Source organism: Bombina bombina, chromosome 2 (genome assembly GCF_027579735.1).
Source record: "Bombina bombina isolate aBomBom1 chromosome 2, aBomBom1.pri, whole genome shotgun sequence".
In the NCBI taxonomy this organism is placed as follows: domain Eukaryota; kingdom Metazoa; phylum Chordata; class Amphibia; order Anura; family Bombinatoridae; genus Bombina; species Bombina bombina.
In genome coordinates this window covers 939,010,297-939,032,967 of record NC_069500.1, presented here as the reverse complement: position 1 = coordinate 939,032,967, position 22,671 = coordinate 939,010,297, and the positions used below count along the sequence as shown (strand labels likewise).

The 22,671-nt window shown below is 39.1% G+C and overlaps 1 protein-coding gene across 4 annotated transcripts in view; it reads right to left on the bottom strand.

Moving 5' to 3' along the window:
• The window catches only part of LOC128649879 (protein Shroom3), a 556,958-nt gene that overhangs the window by 5,607 nt on the left and 528,680 nt on the right, over positions 1–22,671 (bottom strand). For all 4 annotated transcript variants that reach the window (XM_053703406.1, XM_053703408.1, XM_053703407.1 and 1 more), the window contains one exon: positions 15,860–16,010. In XM_053703406.1, coding sequence (XP_053559381.1) covers positions 15,860–16,010 — 151 coding nt within the window. The remainder of the gene's footprint in view (positions 1–15,859; positions 16,011–22,671) is intronic.

The window sequence follows — 22,671 nt, the reverse complement described above, 5'->3', positions numbered from 1 at the left end:
CAGGAACGTTTGGGTGTCTTTTTATTACTTGGTAGCTAGCCTGACCGGGCCTGCTGTTTGTTTATTCCTGATGCACATTTGTGGTTAGCTGCACCTCTAGAGAAGAGGATCCAAGGAAAAGCTACCTTAAAGTGTCAGTAAACCTTAAAAATAATGTTATATAATTCTGCACATAGTGCAGAATTATATAACATTATATTAGCGCAAACATTATAAATCATAATTTCCCCTTTGAATTTTTTTAAAAAACTGCTGTTTTACAGACCTGCTCTTTGTGATCTTCTGAGGGGGCCTTTTTCAAACAGCGCATCGGGCCAGCTGTATAGTCACAGCCCGGCCCGACCGCGCTATAACAGTAAGTGCAGCTCGCTCCTGCTGTCTGACAGAGCAGGAGCGAGCTGCACTTAGTACTATGGCGCGGTCGGGCCGGGCGGTGACTATACAGCTGGCCCGATGCGCTGTTTGAAAAAGACAGACCCGCTCAGAAGATCACAAAGAGCGGGTCTGTAAAACAGCAGTTTTTTAAAAAAATTCAAAGGGGAAATTATGATTTATAATGTTTGCGCTAATATAATGTTATATAATTCTGCACTATGTGCAGAATTATATAACATTATTTTTAAGGTTTACTGTCCCTTTAAAGGGACACTGAACCCAACTTTTTTTCTTTCAGACAGAGCATGCAATTTTAGGCAACTTTCTAATTTACTCCTATTATCAATTTTTCTATGTTCTCTTGGTATCTTTATTTGAAAAAGCAGGAATGTAAAGCTTACAAGCCACCAATCAGCAAGCGCTATCCAGGGTCCTGAACCAAAAATGAGTCTGCTCCTTAGCTTACATTCCTGCTTTTTTCAAATAAAGATACCAAGAGAACATAGAAAAATTGATAATAGGAGTAAATTAGAAAGTTGCCTAAAATTGTGTGCTCTATCTGAATCATGGAAGAAAAAAAAAATGGATTCAGTGTCCCTTTAACTTATGGATTCAAGTATTGTTAATAGAAATCAATTTACATTCAAGTTAAAATCACTGACAATTAAATTATGACTTGAGTTGTATATCTCTTTAAATAGCAGTAAGCACATTTATTTATTACTACTAACTTACTATTATCTGTACAATCATTAAATCTATTACATTATCCGTGACAAGTTATTTCCCCCTCAAAGTTAACAGCTACTCCGATTTTAAATTACAGTCTATTTATACCATTAACTAATTAAGACAACAGCAGGTCCTAAAGTTTCTTATTTTTTTTATTTGAAATTTTTATTTATTTTCAAAGTTTTAAAGTTTCTTATTTTTATTATCTCACAAACATGCACACACATACACAGGAACACACACACATACAGGAACACACACGCACAAATACACACATTCACAAATACAGACACACACACACACATACAGAGGGGCCGAATTATCATTGTGCAGACGGACATGATCCGCTGTATTGGATCATGTCCGCTGCACATCGATAAATGCCGACACCATACGCTGTGGGCATTTATCATTGCACCAGCATTTCACTAGAAATGCTTGTGCAATGCCGCCCCCTGCACTAGCAGGGGATGTCAATCAACCCGATCGTATGCGATCGTGCGGATTGCTGTCTGCCGCCTCAGAGGTGGAGGACAAGTTAAGGAGCAGCGGTCTTAAAGGGACATAAAAGCCAAATTTTTTCTTTAATGATTTAGAAAGTGCATGCAATTTTAAACAACTTTCTAATTTACTTCTATTATCCAATTTGCTTCATTCTCGTGCTATCCTTTACTAAAAAGCATACCTAGATAGGCTCAGGAGCTGCTGATTGGTAGCTGCACATAGAGCCCTCATGTGATTGGCTCACCCATGTGTATTGCTATTTCTTTAACAAAAGATATCTAAAGAATTAAGCAAATTAGATAATAGACTTAAATTGGAATGTTGTTTAAAATTGTAATCTCTATCTGAATCATGAAAGAAAAATTTGGGATTTAGTGTCCCTTTAAGACCACTGCTTCATAACTCCTGTTTCTAGCGGAAACAGATACATTCTGATCAATACGGGGCATGATAAATCAGACCCAGAGAATCACTCACACATACAGACACACACACACACAAATACAAAGACACATATACCCACTCACAAATACAGCTATACACAAATACAGACACACACACACACACACACACAAATACAAACACACATATACCCACTCACAAATACAGCTATACACACATACAGACACATACAAACACACATACTCCTATTCACAAATACAGACATACACACACAAACATACATACAGACATGCACACACACACACAAATACAGACATACATACACACAAATACAAACACACATACACCCACTCACAAATACAGACATACACACAGAAACATACATAGACATGCACACACACACACACAAATACAGACATACATACACACAAATACAAACACACATACACCCACTCACAAATACAGACATACACACACAAACATACATACAGACATGCACACACACACAAATACAGACATACATACACACAAATACAAACACACATACACCCACTCACAAATACAGACATACACACACAAAACATACATACAGACATGTACATACACATACAGACATACACATAATGATAATGACATACACACATACACACACAGACACATGTGCTAACACAAATACAGACATACACACACAGACACATACAGACACACACATACAAACACACAACATTCTTTGGCTACCAAAATAAACCTGACACTTAAAGGGACAGCATTCTGCCATGGAGTAGCTGCTACTAAGCAGCTTTATAAAAAGGTTGTAATAGCACATGCACAGTGCTTATGGGTAAGTATGCTCCATGTGTTGTACACAGAGCTTGCCTACCTATTAGCACCTCTGCACCAATGCCAATGCAAACTTAAAAAAAATTTTTATGCAGCCCTTTATTAATGCACTATACATACTATTCATTTCCATGTCCCTTTAAATAAATAGACAAGGTAGCTCTTATGTTTTATGTACAGTAGATTTGGCAACCCTCTACCAAGCTACACATCCTTTTTTTTCCATTTCAACTGTTCTATTCACAATAAGAAAAGATACTTGAAAATTAAAACATAAAGAAATATTAATGGGGGAATATATAAGACTGTATGTGTGGCTCAAACACCTGAACTTAAAGTGAAGGTCAATTTTCATGTGAAAGTTCCCGGTTTTTAAAAAAACTATTAAAAACAGGGGCACTTTCATTCATGAAAATTGACATAGCACCGTATTTTAAAAATACTTACCTTGTTCTTCTGAAACGCTGGATCGCCGTTCTGAAACGCCCCACCTGCTTCTTCCTAGTTTACTTACCCAGCAATGACGAAACCAGCTTCTTCCAATCACGGCGTTGCTTCAGGCAATGATTACCCAGGGGGGGGGGGGACCTTTGCGAAATTATAGAAGATCAATTCTTAGGTCTGAACCTCCTAATAGTGCAACTCTTAAAAAAAGTCTCCACTTCACATGGCTTTCAAGATGGCGGCGAAGCCCCAGGGGCCATTAACAGCCAGGCAGAACCTCCGGTAACAACCCTGGGACTTCAAAGTCAAGTCACTTGCTGTTGTACTGCACAGTTCACTGAATCTTCAGATTCCCATGATCGAATATTTCAAAATGAGACAGAACTGCACTCTACTCAGGTAACAGAAATGGTTGTACCCTTAAAGTGAATGTCAAGTTTTCAAATCCTGAAGCCTCCTAACACTAGTTTAGCACTTCGCTATTCCAACCGTTAGCTTTTTAAAATAAATAAATAAACAATTTGTATAATAGTTTAAAAAACAACTTATCTCCGGTTTGAGATTGAACTCCTCCCATCCGGCACTTCCTTGAAAGCGCGCACCCGTGGAGCTCTTACTATGCGCCCTTACTATACGCATGCGTTCCAAACTGATGTACACAATATGCGCATGCGTTAAAAGCATACAACAAACCAGAAGTATGTGTTTCCGACGTTTCCAGGGCAACAGGCAGCTGCAGCTTTGTGCTGACGTCACCAGAATTCCTCAACATGACAGCGCTGCCATGCTCAAAATGACAGCGCTGCCATGTCTGCCGACGAGATCTCCTTATCTGACAGGGAGCCCTACACCGGGGAGCGCTGGGCTCCGGTTGGTGCAGTGGCTGAAGATGCCGAGGAGCAGGCCTCAAACCTGGCGGATGTGCTGAAGGGTGAAGTCGGTGGTAGGTCTGTTGGTCTGCTAGCGGTGACCGGGGAGATGGCGGAAAAGCTGAGAAAGCTGGAGGAAGAGCAGGACCTGCTCAACTCGTCGCTGCTGGCCCTAACATCTCACTTCGCTCAGGTATAGTTCTCGGGCGGAGGGCAGCGAGAAAGAGTCTGCTGGCTGAGCTGGAGGATTTTGCATTCAAGGGTTGCCCTCTTCTGTATATCCCCCATGACAGGCAGCCTATTTTGTTAAATCCCCCGGCAGGCAGAGCTGAAAGTATACTCTATGAGACACGCATGCTCTATCGATACAACATATACTATGTTATATCGATAGAGCATGCGTGTCTCGTGGACACGCATTGCTTCAGAAAAGGAGATTTTCATGTAACGCATGTGCAGAAGAAGTGCATGACGTTGGAAAAAAGGGGCTGGACGCCACAGGGTGGAAAACACTATTGGAAATCCTTGATGTCAATCAACCACAGAAAAAGGAACTAAATGGCGGGTGGAGGAAGCGCGATTGAAAAAACAATAGTATAAGGTATTTTTCAACTTTCAATTTTAAGACCTGCAAAAACGATGAATGAAAGTCCTCCTAAATTGTTTTGATTGAACATATGGCGTAAACAGGTATGGTTGAGTTGACGTTCACTTTAATGGTGGCCGCCTCTCAGATGTTAACTGATCCTTTATCCTTTATCTAGGTACAGAAGGCACAGAACACCCCGACAAATACTTACCCGCCAAGAGATTACACGCCCGATCACGATCTGAAGGGCAGGAGACCACAAAGCAGGCTAACAATGCCGGACTGTGGGTGTGTGGCGACTGGTCTGGAGGCAGTCGGAATTGTGGAACTGGACACATCCACAGATGGCTCAGGAGAAGCGTCTACAGTCATGTCGACCTACTTTGCTGATTTGGTCTCTTTACTCCAATTCCGGGTAGATGGTAGTTATCCTGTAGGCCTAGGTCACAAAAGCGATATGCGGAGCCCTCATGTATGTTTTTCTATGTCCCCTCATCAAACGCAGCTACTGGAGACCTGGGTATCGTATGCTATAGGCATAGGCTAAAGACTTTGTTGCACGGCCATTGGCAACAGCCTTTAACTGCTTATAAGGAATATATTATGGGGTTTCACTGTTTATCGTTATGGGACAGAAAAAAGACTTCCACATAAGTTAACATGGCCTTTAGATTTGGATACGCATGCGCATTGATCTGCAATAGACGCCGAATATTTGTATTTAAGTGATTATGTTTTAAACAGTAGAATACACCTGATGAAACGGTCTGTGAACCGGGAAACGCGTTTTGTTTTTACTATATTTTAATAAATTGAAGTCAATTTTAACGACTTTGTCATCACAAGATTTTATTCCATCACCTCACTGTTGGTTCCAATTGTTTGGCGTAGTATACAGCTCAGCCTATATGTTCCGGCCTGACAAGTGGAGTCGTACCTGAACCGCAAGAGGATAGCTATCTGGGCAGCTATTAAGAGTCCAGTACGCTTTTGTGGCACTTCTCAAGTGTCTTACATCTAGTAAGTACAACTTGTACATGTGCGTGTTTGATCTAACACCATTGATTTCGCACTATTGTGGCGCCTTCTTCTTCATTTCACCAATAACATGGCCTTAAGGCTTCTAGCTAAAGTAATCTGTCCTTTTTATAGTTACTGGTCTTATATGAATGTTTTATGGTTCTGTCCTGCTAACAGCCTTTCATGCCACTTGTTCAAGATACAGCCTTGCTTTCAGTGTTATCAGGCATTTATAACACAGTTATTTATGTCAGTTTTATATAGCAGGAAAGATATCAAGGAAATATTTTGTTAGCCTTATCAACCAACTAACTTTATAGACCTTTAACTTAGACAAGGCATCACTAACAAACCAACTTAAGATGGCCTCTATAATGTTATTGTATCCTCCTTCCTCTCGTATTATGAGTGGAGCTTCAGTAGGTTTGCCTATTACCCATAAGCTTTCACTATATATATATCATTAGCAATCTAGTTTAATGCGTATCTGTATACTATCAATGCTGTATGCCACTACATTTATATAATACTTTGCATTTAAAGTACTCCTTTAGAATGGCTTTTTTTTATCCTTACCCAGATTGCTAAAATCATATTTTCATAGCTACCTTTAAATTAGAGCTAACATTTGCAATCTAGTTATCTTCCCCTCTAAGACCAACAGCAAGATTAGGATTCTGTTTTGTCAAAATCCCCCCCTCACGAAGGTCTCTTTTAAGCTGATATACTCCAGGAACTAATCCTTAAGACAAGTTTATATGTTTAATGTTCTTAGAATGAGTAGTTATATTGTGTATATGATGTTAAAATAATGTCTCCTAACCAATTTGGAGTGTAGAGCGCTAATGAGACAGGACTAGTTTAGAGTTAATATTAGTTCCGTGGAGATAGCTATTCATACTTAGTCTACCATAGTCAGGTAAATGAGAATATCTATACACGCATATTTCATTATTATATATTATGCCCTCGTCAACTCAGGTATTGGTTTTCATGTTTAATACTTTTAGAGACTCAGATATGTTAACTCCATATGTTGTTACTGTTTATACATATTTTATATTCACTCATTATTACATATACTTTTAAAAGATGAGTCTGTCCTGGAGGTAGTAGTTGTAAGCTATGCCTTTATAGTTTACCCTAGCTTATATTTTCACTGTTAGAACACACTCTATAATTGGAGGTAATTGTTTATAGTTATGTAGTTTGCACAATGATACAGCTCGGGCTCCTACAGACTTGATATATCTACGCTATGATTCACTGCATGTTTAACATCCTTTTGGGCCCTAAATATAATGATGTATTCTGTTCTACATACCAAGATGGCTCCCATTATCTGTCAAATATGTGTACATGGAAACTGTAGGGGTAAATGCCCCTAAGAGCAATTTATAGTATTTTTATCATTGTCCCTTCTGACAGCTATCAAAAAAATTGCATGGCACTATCTTGTATTTTCCTAGTTTCAGACTTACCCTACACTAGTATTATACTTTTTATACTTGGTATTTTATTACAATTCCCCAGCCCATACATGATAAATTACAGTCATATTGTCTCTTGTCAATAAGGCGGGGCAAGTGTTGTATTATATATCAAGAAACATGATGATTTTAAGGTACTTCCCTCACTAGGAAGCCCCAGATAATCAACACCACTAAAGGCTGAACATCTCTTATTCCAATAGTATATTAGTTAATATAGTACCAAAGATGGGCTCCTGTGCTAAGAATTATAGCTGAAGGTTTAATCGCTCTTATATATATTACTCATCCTCTGTTTTCCTGGTTTATTCTCACAATATACATTATAAATTAGCTGTGGTACTTTATAAGGCTCATCTACCAAGATTATTTAACAAGGGTCCTCTACACTGGCTCTATGTTATACCCTTTGTTCAGGGAAGGAGACTTAGTCCACCATGGGCAGTGTCAAGAAATCGTTCAGTGTCCCTAGCCTAAGTAATGATTTTCCATATATTAGGGTAGTATAGACATCCTCCCAGAGTAAGGTATTGATCTGAAATTAAAAGGGTGCCTTTGGCGCTGTGCGCAAGGTCTCGCTCTCTCTTAGTATATATAAGCACTTATGATGTTATGTTGTTTCTTAATTATAGACATCTGCTTCTGTATGTCTACCTATCACTGGGTATAGGGCCCATGCCCAGATGGTGGGATTCATTTAGAATAATCTAGATGTATTTGTGTTCTATCTGAACCACTGTAAGTCATTTCAAACCTTAATGTTCTGGAGGCATATATAATTTTGGTTCGAGGGCACTTATATTTAGAGTATATTTAGATTTTATATGTTTAGTATAGGTTAAGGTACCAGAAATAACAGAAATGCCACAATTGTCTCCTTCAGCTCAACGGTCATATCTTGCCAAATAGAGCTGTTCCCTTTGTAGGTATATAAATATATGTACGTACCTATGGAATACTTCCCTCCAGGTCCCACCTGTCTACCCCATCTTGAAGGCAATTACATACCATTTTTAAACTTAAAGGTCCTTATTCCCAGTTAAGAAAACCTATGATTATTATCCCTCCCCCCGCCCCTCACATATATAGAACTCTAGTGACTTGTGATTATACTAGAGTATTCTTGCACAGTTTCCCTTGAAACTTACCGCACTCAAGGATATTTCTTCCTCAATTACATTCTACCTTTTTTAGTCCCTTTATATTGTAAGTTAAAATTTACTATTCATTTATTTTTTCATCTATTTTTTTGGGGATATCAAAAGATTAATAAATAATTTAACTAATATATATTTTCTATATCAGTTATGTATAGTGCATTGCTACATGTTTATTCCTTATCTATGTCATTAAATAGAAATGTAACTAGTATACTTTCTCTATATCAGTTATGTATAGTGCATTGCTACATGTTAATGCCTTATATATGCCATTATATAGAATCAGAGAAAATATGGAAAAAGTGAGGTTTATTTTTTAGTGTATTGCATACACGTGATGTAACGGCTATGATTATACACTTTGGTAATATGATTGACATGCTTCTTTTTTTTATTTGTATATGTATATGTTTCCTGTAAAGCAATTTGTTTGTCATAGTACATGTATAACCTCAATAAAAATTATTTAAAAAAAAAAATTGTTTACAAGTATTTCCATTAAAGTGAAAGTCAATCCTAGCGTTTAACAAACGCTAGGATTGACTATTAAAACAAATAAAGGGGACTTTCATTCATGAAGTATGATACTTCATGTAGAAAGCTCCTTTATTTGTTTCAACCGATCGCCGTTCTTAGCTGCTACGGCATCCCACGGCTAATACATTTTTTTGCTAAGAGGTGACGTTTTCACCTCTTAGCCAATAGCCGTGCGGTAAATCCAGCTTGGCGCCCATGGGAGCCAGATTTACCGTACGGCTATTGGCTAAGTGGTGAAAACCTCACCTCTTAGCAAAAAATTTTTTAGCCGTGGGCTGTTGTAGCAGCTAAGAACGGCGATCGGTTGAATCAAATAAAGGAGCTTTCTACATGAAGTATCTTATACTTCATGAATGAAAGTCCCCTTTATTTGTTTCAATAGTCAATCCTAGCGTTTGTACAACGCTAGAATTGACTTTCACTTTAACCTTATATTGGCATTTGAAATAGTTTATTTAGCCTGTGGTATCCCCACCCATTCTGAAAGTTTTTGGCCTCAAGGCCAAGCTGTATTAACACAGCCAGTAGAAGAAATTACACTCCCAGTGGGTTATAGAAGAGATAAGGTAATAAAATGTTAATTTCCCATTGTTCTCTCTAAGTACTGGTGATTGGTTTATGGACAGATATAAGATAAAGAAGCAAGTATACGTACACAATGTGATAAAGTAATGAGATCTGATTATACCTACAAGCTAATCCCATTTTATTAGGTTGTGGCTTCAAAACACAAAATCAGCTCATTCATATACACAAATAAGCCTTAAAAAAATCAAATCTCATACATCTGCAGCTGGTAAAAAAAAGTAATTGGAAACACATTAAGGGAAAAATAATTTTACAGTATACTGTCCCTTTAAAGGACCACTCAATGCAGTAGAAATATATCATAAACAAATACATAATAAAAAGACAATGATTTAACATCTACCCTGAATTTCAAATAAGCAGTAGATTTTTTTCTGACAAATTTATTTTTGCTCCCATTTTCTGGCCCCCTGTACCTTGTGACATCAGCCATTCATACACTAGTATAAGTTTACCCTGAGAGCTTGTGCACATGCTCAAAAGGTTCTTGTTCCCCAAAAAGTGTGAATATAAGAAGACTGGGCAAAATTTGATAATGGAAGTAAATTGGAAAGTGTCTTAAAACTTCATGTTCTATCTGAATCATAAAAGTTGATTTTGACTTGAGTGTCCCTTTAATATAAATAGATTACATTAAACGTAAAATGTACTATAGTAAGGTTTTGCAGGACAAGTGTAACCTCCAGTCTGGGTCCTGTTCAGGACAGCATACGCTGTCGGCATTTAACATTGCACAAGCATTTCTAGTGAAATGCTTTTGCAATGCAGCCCCGGCAGATTTGTGGCCAATCGGCCGCTAGCAGGGGGTGTCAATCATTCCGATAGTATCTGATCGGGATGATTGCTGTCCGCCGCTTCAGAAGTGGTGGATGAGTTAAGGAGCAGCGGTCTTAAGACCGCTTCTTCTTAACTTATGTTTCCGGCGTGCCTGACGGCTCGTGCAGAAACTGCTGCATTTGCAGCATGTTAAATCGGCCCGACTGTCTGCAAGGGACAGTAAAATTAGAAATAGAGAGCTTTTTTTTACCATTGAAAAGCCCTTTTAAAAATATGCATATGAAAGACGATTTAAATATGCTGTAACTATCATAGCAGTATCAGCTCTGTGCTTCATGCTTACTACAGACAATACCCACAGCTCTGCTGGAGAAGCACATGCCTCAGCAAACCTGACAAGGAATCACTGGTTTATGTAAGAAAGAAACTGCATTAAAAACAAAAATGACTACATCCTCTATCTAAATCATGAAAGAAAGATTTTGGGATTCCTGTATTAAATAACATGATGAAGGTTTTGTTAGCATTATCAAAAATAAATTTAAAAAGTCAGTGGGTCCTGATAATATTCATTGATCAGTGCTAACTGCCCCATTAACTGATCTGTTTAATTAGTCACTATTAACAGGAGCTGTTCCAGATGATTGGAGAATAGTGAATGTAGTACCTCTTCATAAAAAGGGCAGTAGGGAAGAATCTGGTAACTACAGGCCAGTTAGTTTAACTTCAGTAGTAGGGAAATTAATGGAAACTCTCGTAAAAGAAAAGAATTATGACTTACATAAAGACAAACAATTTAGAGCAACAAAATCAACTTTGTTTTACTTCAGGGAGATCGTGTCAGACTAATATAATTAACTTATTTTATTATGTAACAAAAGTATTAGACCAGGGTGGAGCAGTTGATGTAGCATATCTAGATTTCAGCAAAGCATTTGACACCGTCCCACACAACAAAACTAATTCAGAAACTGTACCTCCTTGGTCTAGTCTCAAAAATTGTGAAGTGGGTAGAATGCTGGCTTAAGGACAGAAAACAGAATGTCTTAGTAAATGGAGTACATTCAGCAGAGGGGGCTGTTACTAGTGGTGTTCCCCAGGGATCAGTTCTGGGGCCTGTTTTGTTTAACATATTTATCAGAGATATCAGCAAAGGGCAACACGGGAAAGTATTTCTGTTTGCAGATGATACAACAATTTGTAATAGAGTAGATGTTCCACGGGGGTAGACAAAATGAGAAGTGATATAAATCAATTGGAGGATTGTACAAATAACTGGGATCTAAAGTTTAACAAAGTAAAGTGTAAAATTATGCATTTAGGGAAGAAAAATCCAAACGTTAATTACAGACGCAATGACACTTTACTATCTGTTACAAATGAGGAACGGGACTTAGGAATTATTATTTCAAATTTAGTAAACAATGTGGTACTGCAGTGAGTAAGGCCAGCAGAATGCTTGGATGTATTGGTAAAGGTATTTGCATCAGAAATAGTAAGGTTTTTATGCCACTTTATAGATCATTAGTTAGGCCTCATCTTGAGTATTGTGTGCAGTTCTGGAGGCCATATCTGCACAAGGATACAAACAAACTTTAATCTGTGCAAAGGAGGTCTACCAAAATAGTACATGGTCTAAAATATAAAACGTACCAGGAGAGGCTCAATGTCCTAAATATGTATAGCTTAGAGAAGGGAAAGAGGTGATATGATAACAACTTTCAAGTATATTAAAGGGCTTAGTAAACCTGAGGCTGTGAGTATTTTACATAAAAAGGAAAATTCAAGAACAAGGGGTCATGATCTCAAGCTGAAGGGTAGTATAAACAGGAGTAATTTGAGGAAGCATTTATTTACAGAAAGGGTGAATGATTCATGGAATAAACTTCCACAAGAGGTGGTAATGACAAACACTGTGAGGGACTTTAAGAATGCCTGGGACAAGCATAAGGCTATCCTACAAAGTTTATAGTTTTAGGAAATATCGGGCAGACTTGCTGGGCCTATGTCTCTTATCTGCTGTCAATATCTATGTTTCTATATAAATAACAGAAAATGTTACAATATTGCAAAGCATTCCACTGCCCCCACCCAGCGATTTCATAATGCCACCCAACTGGCAAAAATTTTTTGTGGAGAACACTAAATTGTGGCATTTTTGCAAGTTCATGTGCATTGAAAAAATGTTATTTAAAACGTTCTTAGACTCAATAAAGAATGCTGTAGAAATTATTTTATGTACTGTATATGAAACCATTTAAAATATTTGGAATAAATGCAAAAACGTTTTTAATCCATATTTAATGCATGGGTAGTTTTGGTTACTTTAGGTAAAACGCTGTACTGTAACGTAACCACTAGCTCTGCTAGAAAGTGCATATTCTGTTAACAATTCAGAAGTTCCTACGTCATCAGTTGTGTCAATTGGCTTCAGGTCATATACAAAAAAGACATCATTAAAGCTCTAACCCAAATTACAAATGAAATTTTGTGAACGTCAAATGGGGTTTAATTTGTCTGCGATTTCTCTTTCATATAGACCCGGTGACTGAGGAGCTGAACATCTGATTAGAATGCACTTTGTTTTCATTAATCAGTATCACTGTGCTTCCAAAATTCCATCAGAAGTGACGCTTTTGTGTGTTTACAAAAGAAGTGAGTTCTTGATCCCGTAAATGAGTTCTTTACTATCTGCCCTTCATAATGGCAATGCTATTGTCCCTTGAGCAAGAACACATGCCAGTGCAATTACTAACATGGACTAATCACTTAGATATATTTCATTTTTCCCATGTAACTACTTTGTCTCTGTGGTCACAGAATGTTCCCTGGTTTGGTCACATTCTGCTCTCTGTTCTTTTTGTTTGTTTTACATAGCAGGCAGCTGCATGCACTGAAACAGCAACACCCTCCTGGAGTCTATTTATTAAACAGTGTTCTGTAATCTCACATGGGAAAGATGTACTTTATACCATATTGAAAACAATTATACACAGGTGAAAATTTTATGCAACAATTTGTGAGTAGCCTGCTACATAACTTCATGATATTTTCCTTGTGTTCCCTCAAGTTCCCCTTCCGAAGTGCACCCGATACATTCGCCAAACTCCTCAGCTCATGACCTTTCTTTGCACACACAGACAATCTTCCAATGAGTACATGAATACATGAGTGACAGTCTTTGTGTGCCAACAAACAACACAAAAACCTACGCATTTCGTATCTTAACAATGGCACATAATTTGTTTGCACACAACATATGTTTAATTAAAGGAATGTAACCACCAATCAGCAGAGGGGGTTTTGTGCACTAAAAACTTTGAATGTGTTTGCTCAGCAAGAGTTAAACGTACAGTAAAAGTATGATTGTGCTCAAATGAAACAGAATGATTTATTTTTACGCCTTTAGGGCAGGCAGGTGCTAAACAGGAGTAGCAGAAAAGCGCAGATCACAACATCCTTAGGGAGTTGCTGTGTGCGTGTGTTTTTTTTTTTTTGCATTGCTACTTGTGCTACTACTTTCTTCCAGCTCCTTGATTCTAAGTCTGTTGCCTGCCTGTCATTTCACTCAGTTAGATAGATACTGGGTAACTTTCTTAAGTTCCTACTAATGTAAGCCTCTTCCAACTGCTTTTAATGTAACATTAAACACTAAATAAAGTTTAGTTGCTTAAATATTTAAAAAGTAAGTGTAGTGTTTTAGCGTAAAAAAGTTTCCGCCACAATGTAACCTAGGTTATAGGGTCAGCTACAAATGAGTCACTTGAATGTGAAACCAATGACTGTGGGTAATATTGCAAAGTTTAGTCTGGAATTTGCACTTCCACTTTTGACAAAAAATACAAAGGCCAGTCAGATATAAAAGTAAAGGAAAGGGGACAAAATAAATAAAGTATGTTGGGGTTTCTTTAAACTACAGATAACTAAACATTTTATATTACAATCTCAAAGTGTTAAACGCCCCTTTAATATAATATTATTTATTATTTGTCACATGATGTGTGCGGTTTCAATTAACACGGCAACTACAATTTAAACTTTATTTTATTTTGCTATGCTAATTCATACCTCCCAACATTCCCCAGCTAGGAGGTTAGGAGAAAATTGAAAAGACATAGGGGTATATGTATCAAGCTCCGAATGGAGCTTGATGCCCCGTGTTTCTGGCGAGCCTGCAGGCTCGCCAGAAACAGCAGTTATGAAGCAGCGGTCAGACATCGCCGGAAAACAACCCGATCGAGTACAATCAGGTTGATTGACACCCCCTTGCTGGCGACCGCGAGTCAGCAGGGGGCGGCGTCGCACCAGCAGCTCGTGAGCTGCTGGTGCAATGCTGAATACGGCGAGCGTATTGCTCGCCGTATTCAGCGAAGTCTGGTGGACCTGATCCGCACTGTCAGATCAGGTCCGCCAGACTTTGATAACTTGGGGCCATGAAGTCAAAATTAAAGGGACATGAAACTCAAAATTTTTCTTTCATGATTCAGATAGAACATGCAGTTTTAAACAACTTTCTAATTTACTTATATTATCTACTTTGCTTAATTCTCTTGATATTCTTTGCTGAAAAGCATATCTAGATAGGCTCAGGAGCTGCTGATTGGTGGCTACACATAGATGCCTTGTATGTTCTGCTGACAAGTGTGCATTGCTATTTCTTCAACAAAGGATATCTAAAAATTGAAGCAAATTTGATAATAGAAGTAAATTGGGATGTTGTTTAAAATTGTATTCTCTATCTGAATCATGAAAGAAAAAAAATTGGGTTTAATGTCCCTTTAAGCTTTCACGGTTTAAATACAGCTTGTAATGTTAAGTATTTTCAATTTACTTAAATTATCGCATTTACTTTGTTTTCTTGGCATCCTTTCTTAAAAAGAAACATACCAGGGTGGGCTCAGGAGCAGCAATCCAGTACTGGGAGCAAGATAGTAAATGGTGGCCACACATATATGCCTCTTGTCATTGGCTCATCCGATGCGTTAAGCTAGGTCCCAGCATTTTTCTCTACAAAATTCACCATTAAAATGTATTGGGATTTTTGTAGAGAAATCATTTGATAGTCTCTTCTATAGGATTTAATACATTGCTCTAACACATTACTGCATTTCTTTTTGCACTTGTATGCCCCTTTTAGGAAGATCTCAGATTGAAGTCACTGTGTGTTGTGTCAGTTGTGAGCTCTGCTAAATTCATTTTATTTGTTATGTAAATAATACTAGAAAGTTACAGCCACTATGATTTTGGCACATCTTACATAAAACAACACATATAATATCCTTACAAACCTGGGCAACCCTTGAACTAGATCTAATGTTATCTATAAAGTACAAACATGGCTAGTACGGCTTCTCAAATAAGTTGTGATCTTTTCTTAGTGAAGTATTAACCCTATACACAAGTATGCACAAGTAGTTTTGCTGGGCAGGCATGGACAGGAAGCAAAAACTCTCCCTTTCTCTCAAATAGAGACATTTTCAGATTGGTGCACATGCAAAAACGTAACCCATATAGCAGCCTCTAATGATTTACCTTCTTTTCATTTATGTCTAGGTGTTCTTCATCTCCTCCTATTTCAGTTTCTGCGGTTTTAATCTTCATCAGGAGTTCTGCCTTTGGGGCAGACACAGAGTAATATGCAGAGCAACTAACATTTTCTGCAGCGTCCTTTTTCTCTTCTTTCCTACAAATTAAAGATATAGTTTTAGTATACATATACCCTGTGAGCTTGTGCACATGCTCAATAGGATCTTTTCCCCCAGAAAGTGTGTATATAAAAAATACTGTGCAATATGTGATAATGTAAGTACATTTGAAAGTGTCTTAAAGCTGAAAACTCTATTTGAATCATAAAAGTTTATTTTGATTTGAGTGTCCCTTTAACTTTATAGCAAACCAGCCTACAAGTTTTATTACATCAGGCTAAGATAAACCTTCCTGCACAGGCTTCCTCCATCGTGTAAGGCTGTAACAGGAAGTAATGGACACTGCACAAATGTAGTGTAAAAGAGAAATAAAAGAAAAAAACGCCATCTAAATAGATGAATAATACATATTGCAATGATTTCTATTACATAGATACTAAACCCAATTTTTTTCTTTCATGATTCAGACAGAGCATGCAATTTTAAGCAACTTTCTAATTATCCGTTTTTCTTCGTTCTCTTGGTATCTTTATTTGAAAAGCAGGAATGTAAGCTACATTTAGCTACATATCAGCAAGCTCTACACAGGTGCTGAACCAAAAATGGGACAGCTCCAAAGCTTACATTCCTGCTTTTCAAATAAAGATACCAAGAGAATGAAGAAAAAATGATAATAGGCATAAATTAGAAAGTTTATTAAAAATGGCATGCTCTATCTAAATCATGAAAAAATGTGGGTGTCATATCCCTTTAAAGGGACAGTATACACCAATTTTAATATAACTGCATGTAATAGACACTACTATAAAGAATAAGATGCAAATATACTGATATAAAAAATCAGTATAAAACTGTTTACAAACTTACTTAGAAGCTCTCAGTTTAGCTCTGTTGAAAAGGTAGTTAGAAAGCCCACTGCACATGGGAAAACATAATTTATGCTTACCTGATAAATTCCTTTCTTCTGTAGTGTGATCAGTCCACGGGTCATCATTACTTCTGGGATATTACTCCTCCCCAACAGGAAGTGCAAGAGGATTCACCCAGCAGAGCTGCATATAGCTCCTCCCCTCTACGTCACTCCCAGTCATTCGACCAAGGACCAACGAGAAAGGAAAAGCCAAGGGTGAAGTGGTGACTGGAGTATAAATTAAAAAATATTTACCTGCCTTAAAAACAGGGCGGGCCGTGGACTGATCACACTACAGAAGAAAGGAATTTATCAGGTAAGCATAAATTATGTTTTCTTCTGTTAAGTGTGATCAGTCCACGGGTCATCATTACTTCTGGGATACCAATACCAAAGCAAAAGTACACGGATGACGGGAGGGATAGGCAGGCTCTTTATACAGAAGGAACCACTGCCTGAAGAACCTTTCTCCCAAAAATAGCCTCCGATGAAGCAAAAGTGTCAAATTTGTAAAATTTGGAAAAAGTATGAAGCGAAGACCAAGTTGCAGCCTTGCAAATCTGTTCAACAGAGGCCTCATTCTTGAAGGCCCAAGTGGAAGCCACAGCTCTAGTAGAATGAGCTGTAATTCTTTCAGGAGGCTGCTGTCCAGCAGTCTCATAAGCTAAACGAATTATGCTACGAAGCCAAAAAGAAAGAGAGGTAGCGGAAGCTTTTTGACCTCTCCTCTGCCCAGAGTAAATGACAAACAGAGAAGACGTTTGTCGAAATTCCTTAGTTGCCTGTAAGTACAATTTTAGAGCACGGACTACATCCAGGTTGTGCAGTAGACGTTCCTTCTTTGAAGAAGGATTTGGGCATAAAGAAGGAACAACAATCTCTTGATTGATATTCCTGTTAGTAACTACCTTAGGTAAGAACCCAGGTTTAGTACGCAGGACTACCTTATCCGAATGAAAAATCAAATAAGGAGAATCACAATGTAAGGCTGATAATTCAGAGACTCTTCGAGCCGAGGAAATAGCCATTAAAAATAGAACTTTCCAAGATAACAACTTTATATCAATGGAATGAAGGGGTTCAAACGGAACGCCCTGTAAAACATTAAGAACAAGGTTTAAACTCCATGGTGGAGCAACAGTTTTAAACACAGGCTTAATCCTGGCCAAAGCCTGACAAAAAGCCTGGACGTCAGGAACTTCTGACAGACGTTTGTGTAACAGAATGGACAGAGCTGAGATCTGTCCCTTTAATGAACTAGCAGATAAACCCTTTTCTAAACCTTCTTGTAGAAAAGACAATATCCTAGGAATCCTAACCTTACTCCAAGAGTAACCTTTGGATTCACACCAATATAGGTATTTACGCCATATCTTATGGTAAATCTTTCTGGTAACAGGTTTCCTAGCCTGTATTAAGGTATCAATAACTGACTCAGAAAACCCACGTCTTGATAAAATCAAGCGTTCAATTTCCAAGCAGTCAGCTTCAGAGAAGTTAGATTTTGATGTTTGAAGGGACCCTGTATCAGAAGGTCCTGTTTCAGAGGTAGAGACCAAGGTGGACAGGATGACAAGTCCACCAGGTCTGCATACCAAGTCCTGCGTGGCCACGCAGGTGCTATTAGAATCACTGATGCTCTCTCTTGTTTGATTCTGGCAATCAATCGAGGAAGTAACGGGAAGGGTGGAAACACATAAGCCATCCTGAAGTCCCAAGGTGCTGTCAGAGCATCTATCAGGACTGCTCCTGGATCCCTGGATCTGGACCCGTAACGAGGAAGCTTGGCGTTCTGTCGAGACGCCATGAGATCTATCTCTGGTTTGCCCCAACGTCGAAGTATTTGGGCAAAGACCTCCGGATGAAGTTCCCACTCCCCCGGATGAAAAGTCTGACGACTTAAGAAATCCGCCTCCCAGTTCTCCACTCCCGGGATGTGGATTGCTGACAGGTGGCAAGAGTGAGACTCTGCCCAGCGAATTATCTTTGATACTTCCATCATAGCTAGGGAGCTTCTTGTCCCTCCCTGATGGTTGATGTAAGCTACAGTCGTGATGTTGTCCGACTGAAACCTGATGAACCCCCGAGTTGTCAACTGGGGCCAAGCCAGGAGGGCATTGAGAACTGCTCTCAATTCCAGAATGTTTATTGGCAGGAGACTCTCCTCCTGACTCCATTGTCCCTGAGCCTTCAGAGAATTCCAGACGGCACCCCAACCTAGAAGGCTGGCGTCTGTTGTTACAATTGTCCAGTCTGGTCTGCTGAATGGCATCCCCCTGGACAGATGTGGCCGAGAAAGCCACCATAGAAGAGAATTTCTGGTCTCTTGATCCAGATTCAGAGAAGGGGATAAGTCTGAGCAATCCCCATTCCACTGACTTAGCATGCACAGTTGCAGTGGTCTGAGGTGTAAGCGTGCAAAGGGTACTATGTCCATTGCCGCTACCATTAAGCCGATTACCTCCATGCATTGAGCCACTGACGGGTGTTGAATGGAATGAAGGGTGCGGCAAGCACTTTGAAGTCTTGTTAGCCTGTCCTCTGTCAGGTAAATCTTCATTTCTACAGAATCTATAAGAGTCCCCAGGAAGGGAACTCTTGTGAGTGGAACGAGTGAACTTTTCTTTTCGTTCACCTTCCATCCATGTGACCTTAGAAATGCCAGCACTAACTCTGTATGAGACTTGGCAGTTTGAAAGCTTGAAGCTTGTATCAGAATGTCGTCTAGGTATGGAGCTACCGAGATTCCCCGCGGTCTTAGTACCGCCAGAAGAGCACCCAGAACCTTTGTGAAGATTCTTGGAGCTGTAGCCAATCCGAATGGAAGAGCCACAAACTGGTAATGCCTGTCTAGGAAGGCAAACCTTAGGTACCGATAATGATCTTTGTGAATCGGTATGTGAAGGTAAGCATCTTTTAAATCTACAGTGGTCATGTACTGACCCTCTTGGATCATAGGTAAAATTGTCCGAATAGTCTCCATCTTGAACGATGGAACTCTTAGGAATTTGTTTAGGATCTTTAAGTCCAGGATTGGTCTGAAAGTTCCCTCTTTTTTGGGAACCACAAACAGATTTGAGTAAAACCCCTGTCCCTGTTCCGATCGTGGAACTGGATGGATTACTCCCATTAACAAGAGCTCTTGTACGCAGCGTAGAAACGCCTCTTTCTTTGTCTGGATTGTTGACAATCTTGACAGATGAAATCTCTCTCTTGGAGGAGAGTCTTTGAAGTCCAGAAGGTATCCCTGAGATATTATCTCTAGCGCCCAGGGATCCTGAACATCTCTTGCCCAAGCCTGGGCGAAGAGAGAAAGTCTGCCCCCCACTAGATCCGATCCCGGATCGGGGGCCCTCAATTCATGCTGTTTTAGGGGCAGCAGCAGGTTTCCTAGTCTGCTTGCCCTTGTTCCAGGACTGGTTAGGTTTCCAGCCTTGTCTGTAGCGAGCAACAGCTCCTTCCTGTTTTGGTGCAGAGGAAGTTGATGCTGCTCCTGCTTTGAAATTACGAAAGGAACGAAAATTAGACTGTCTAGTCTTGGCTTTGGCTTTGTCCTGAGGCAGGGCATGGCCTTTACCTCCTGTAATGTCAGCGATAATCTCTTTCAACCCGGGCCCGAATAAGGTCTGCCCTTTGAAAGGTATATTAAGCAATTTAGACTTAGAAGTAACATCAGCTGACCAGGATTTTAGCCACAGCGCCCTGCGTGCCTGAATGGCGAATCCTGAATTCTTCGCCGTAAGTTTAGTAAGATGTACTACGGCCTCCGAAATGAATGAATTAGCTAGTTTAAGGACTCTAAGCCTGTCCGTAATGTCGTCCAGAGTAGCTGAACCAATGTTCTCTTCCAGAGACTCAATCCAGAATGCCGCTGCAGCCGTGATCGGCGCAATGCATGCAAGGGGTTGCAATATAAAACCTTGTTGAACAAACATTTTCTTAAGGTAACCCTCTAATTTTTTATCCATTGGATCTGAAAAAGCACAGCTATCCTCCACCGGGATAGTGGTACGCTTAGCTAAGGTAGAAACTGCTCCCTCCACCTTAGGGACCGTTTGCCATAAGTCCCTTGTGGTGGCGTCTATTGGAAACATTTTTCTAAATATCGGAGGGGGTGAGAACGGCACACCGGGTCTATCCCACTCCTTAGTAACAATTTCAGTAAGTCTCTTAGGTATAGGAAAAACCTCAGTACTCGTCGGTACCGCAAAATATTTATCCAACCTACACATTTTCTCTGGTATTGCAACTGTGTTACAATCATTCAGAGCCGCTAACACCTCCCCTAGTAATACACGGAGGTTTTCCAGTTTAAATTTAAAATTTGAAATATCTGAATCCAGTCTGTTTGGATCAGAACCGTCACCCACAGAATGAAGCTCTCCGTCCTCATGTTCTGCCACCTGTGACGCAGTGTCTGACATGGCCCTAATATTATCAGCGCACTCTGTTCTCACCCCAGAGTGATCACGCTTACCTCTTAGCTCTGGTAATTTAGCCAAAACCTCAGTCATAACAGTAGCCATATCCTGTAATGTGATTTGTAATGGCCGCCCAGATGTACTCGGCGCTACAATATCACGCACCTCCCTCTGAGCGGGAGATGTAGGTACTGACACGTGAGGCGAGTTAGTCGGCATAACTCTCCCCTCGTTGTTTAGTGAAATTTGTTCAATTTGTACAGATTGACTTTTATTTAAAGTAGCATCAATACAGTTAGTACATAAATTTCTATTGGGCTCCACTTTGGCATTGCAACAAATGACACAGGTATCATCCTCTGAATCAGACATGTTTAACACACTAGCAAATAAACTTGTAACTTGGAAATACAATTCAATTAGAATAATATTAAAACGTACTGTGCCTTTAAGAAGCACAGAAGATCTATGACAGTTGAAAATTAATAAATTGAAACAGTTATAGCCTCAATCCTTGTAAATAACACAACTTTAGCAAAGGTTTAATCCCATTAGCAAAGATAACAAATTCTGAAAGCAGGAAACAAATTACAGAATAAACGTTTTTTATCTCAGTCAAACTATAATTCTCACAGCTCTGCTGAGAGAAATTACCTCCCTCAAAATAAGTTTTGAAGACCCCTGAGCTCTGTAGAGATGAACCGGATCATGCAGGGAATACAATGAGTTGCTGACTGAAATATTTGATGTGTAGTAAAAGCGCCAAAAAACAGCCCCTCCCACTCACACACAGCAGTGAGGGAGAACAGAAACTGTCAGAAAACAGATTAAGCAACTGCCAAGTGGAAAAATAGTGCCCAAACATTTATTCACTCAGTACCTCAGTAAATGAAAACGATTTTACATTCCAGCAAAAACGTTAAACATAATCTCTAGTTATTAAACAGCTTTATGTATTTCTTACAGTGTAATTCTAGTGAAGTACCATTCCCCAGAATACTGAAGTGTAAAGTATACATACATGACATTATATCGGTATGGCAGGATTTTCTCATCAATTCCATTGTCAGAAAATAAAAACTGCTACATACCTCTATGCAGATTCATCTGCCCGCTGTCCCCTGATCTGAAGTTTACCTCTCCTCAGATGGCCGAGAAACAGCAATATGATCTTAACTACTCCGGCTAAAATCATAACAAAAACTCTGGTAGATTCTTCTTCAAACTCTGCCAGAGAGATAATAACACACTCCGGTGCTATTTTAAAATAACAAACTTTTGATTGAAGATATAAAACTAAGTATAATCACCATAGTCCTCTCACACATCCTATCTAGTCGTTGGGTGCAAGAGAATGACTGGGAGTGA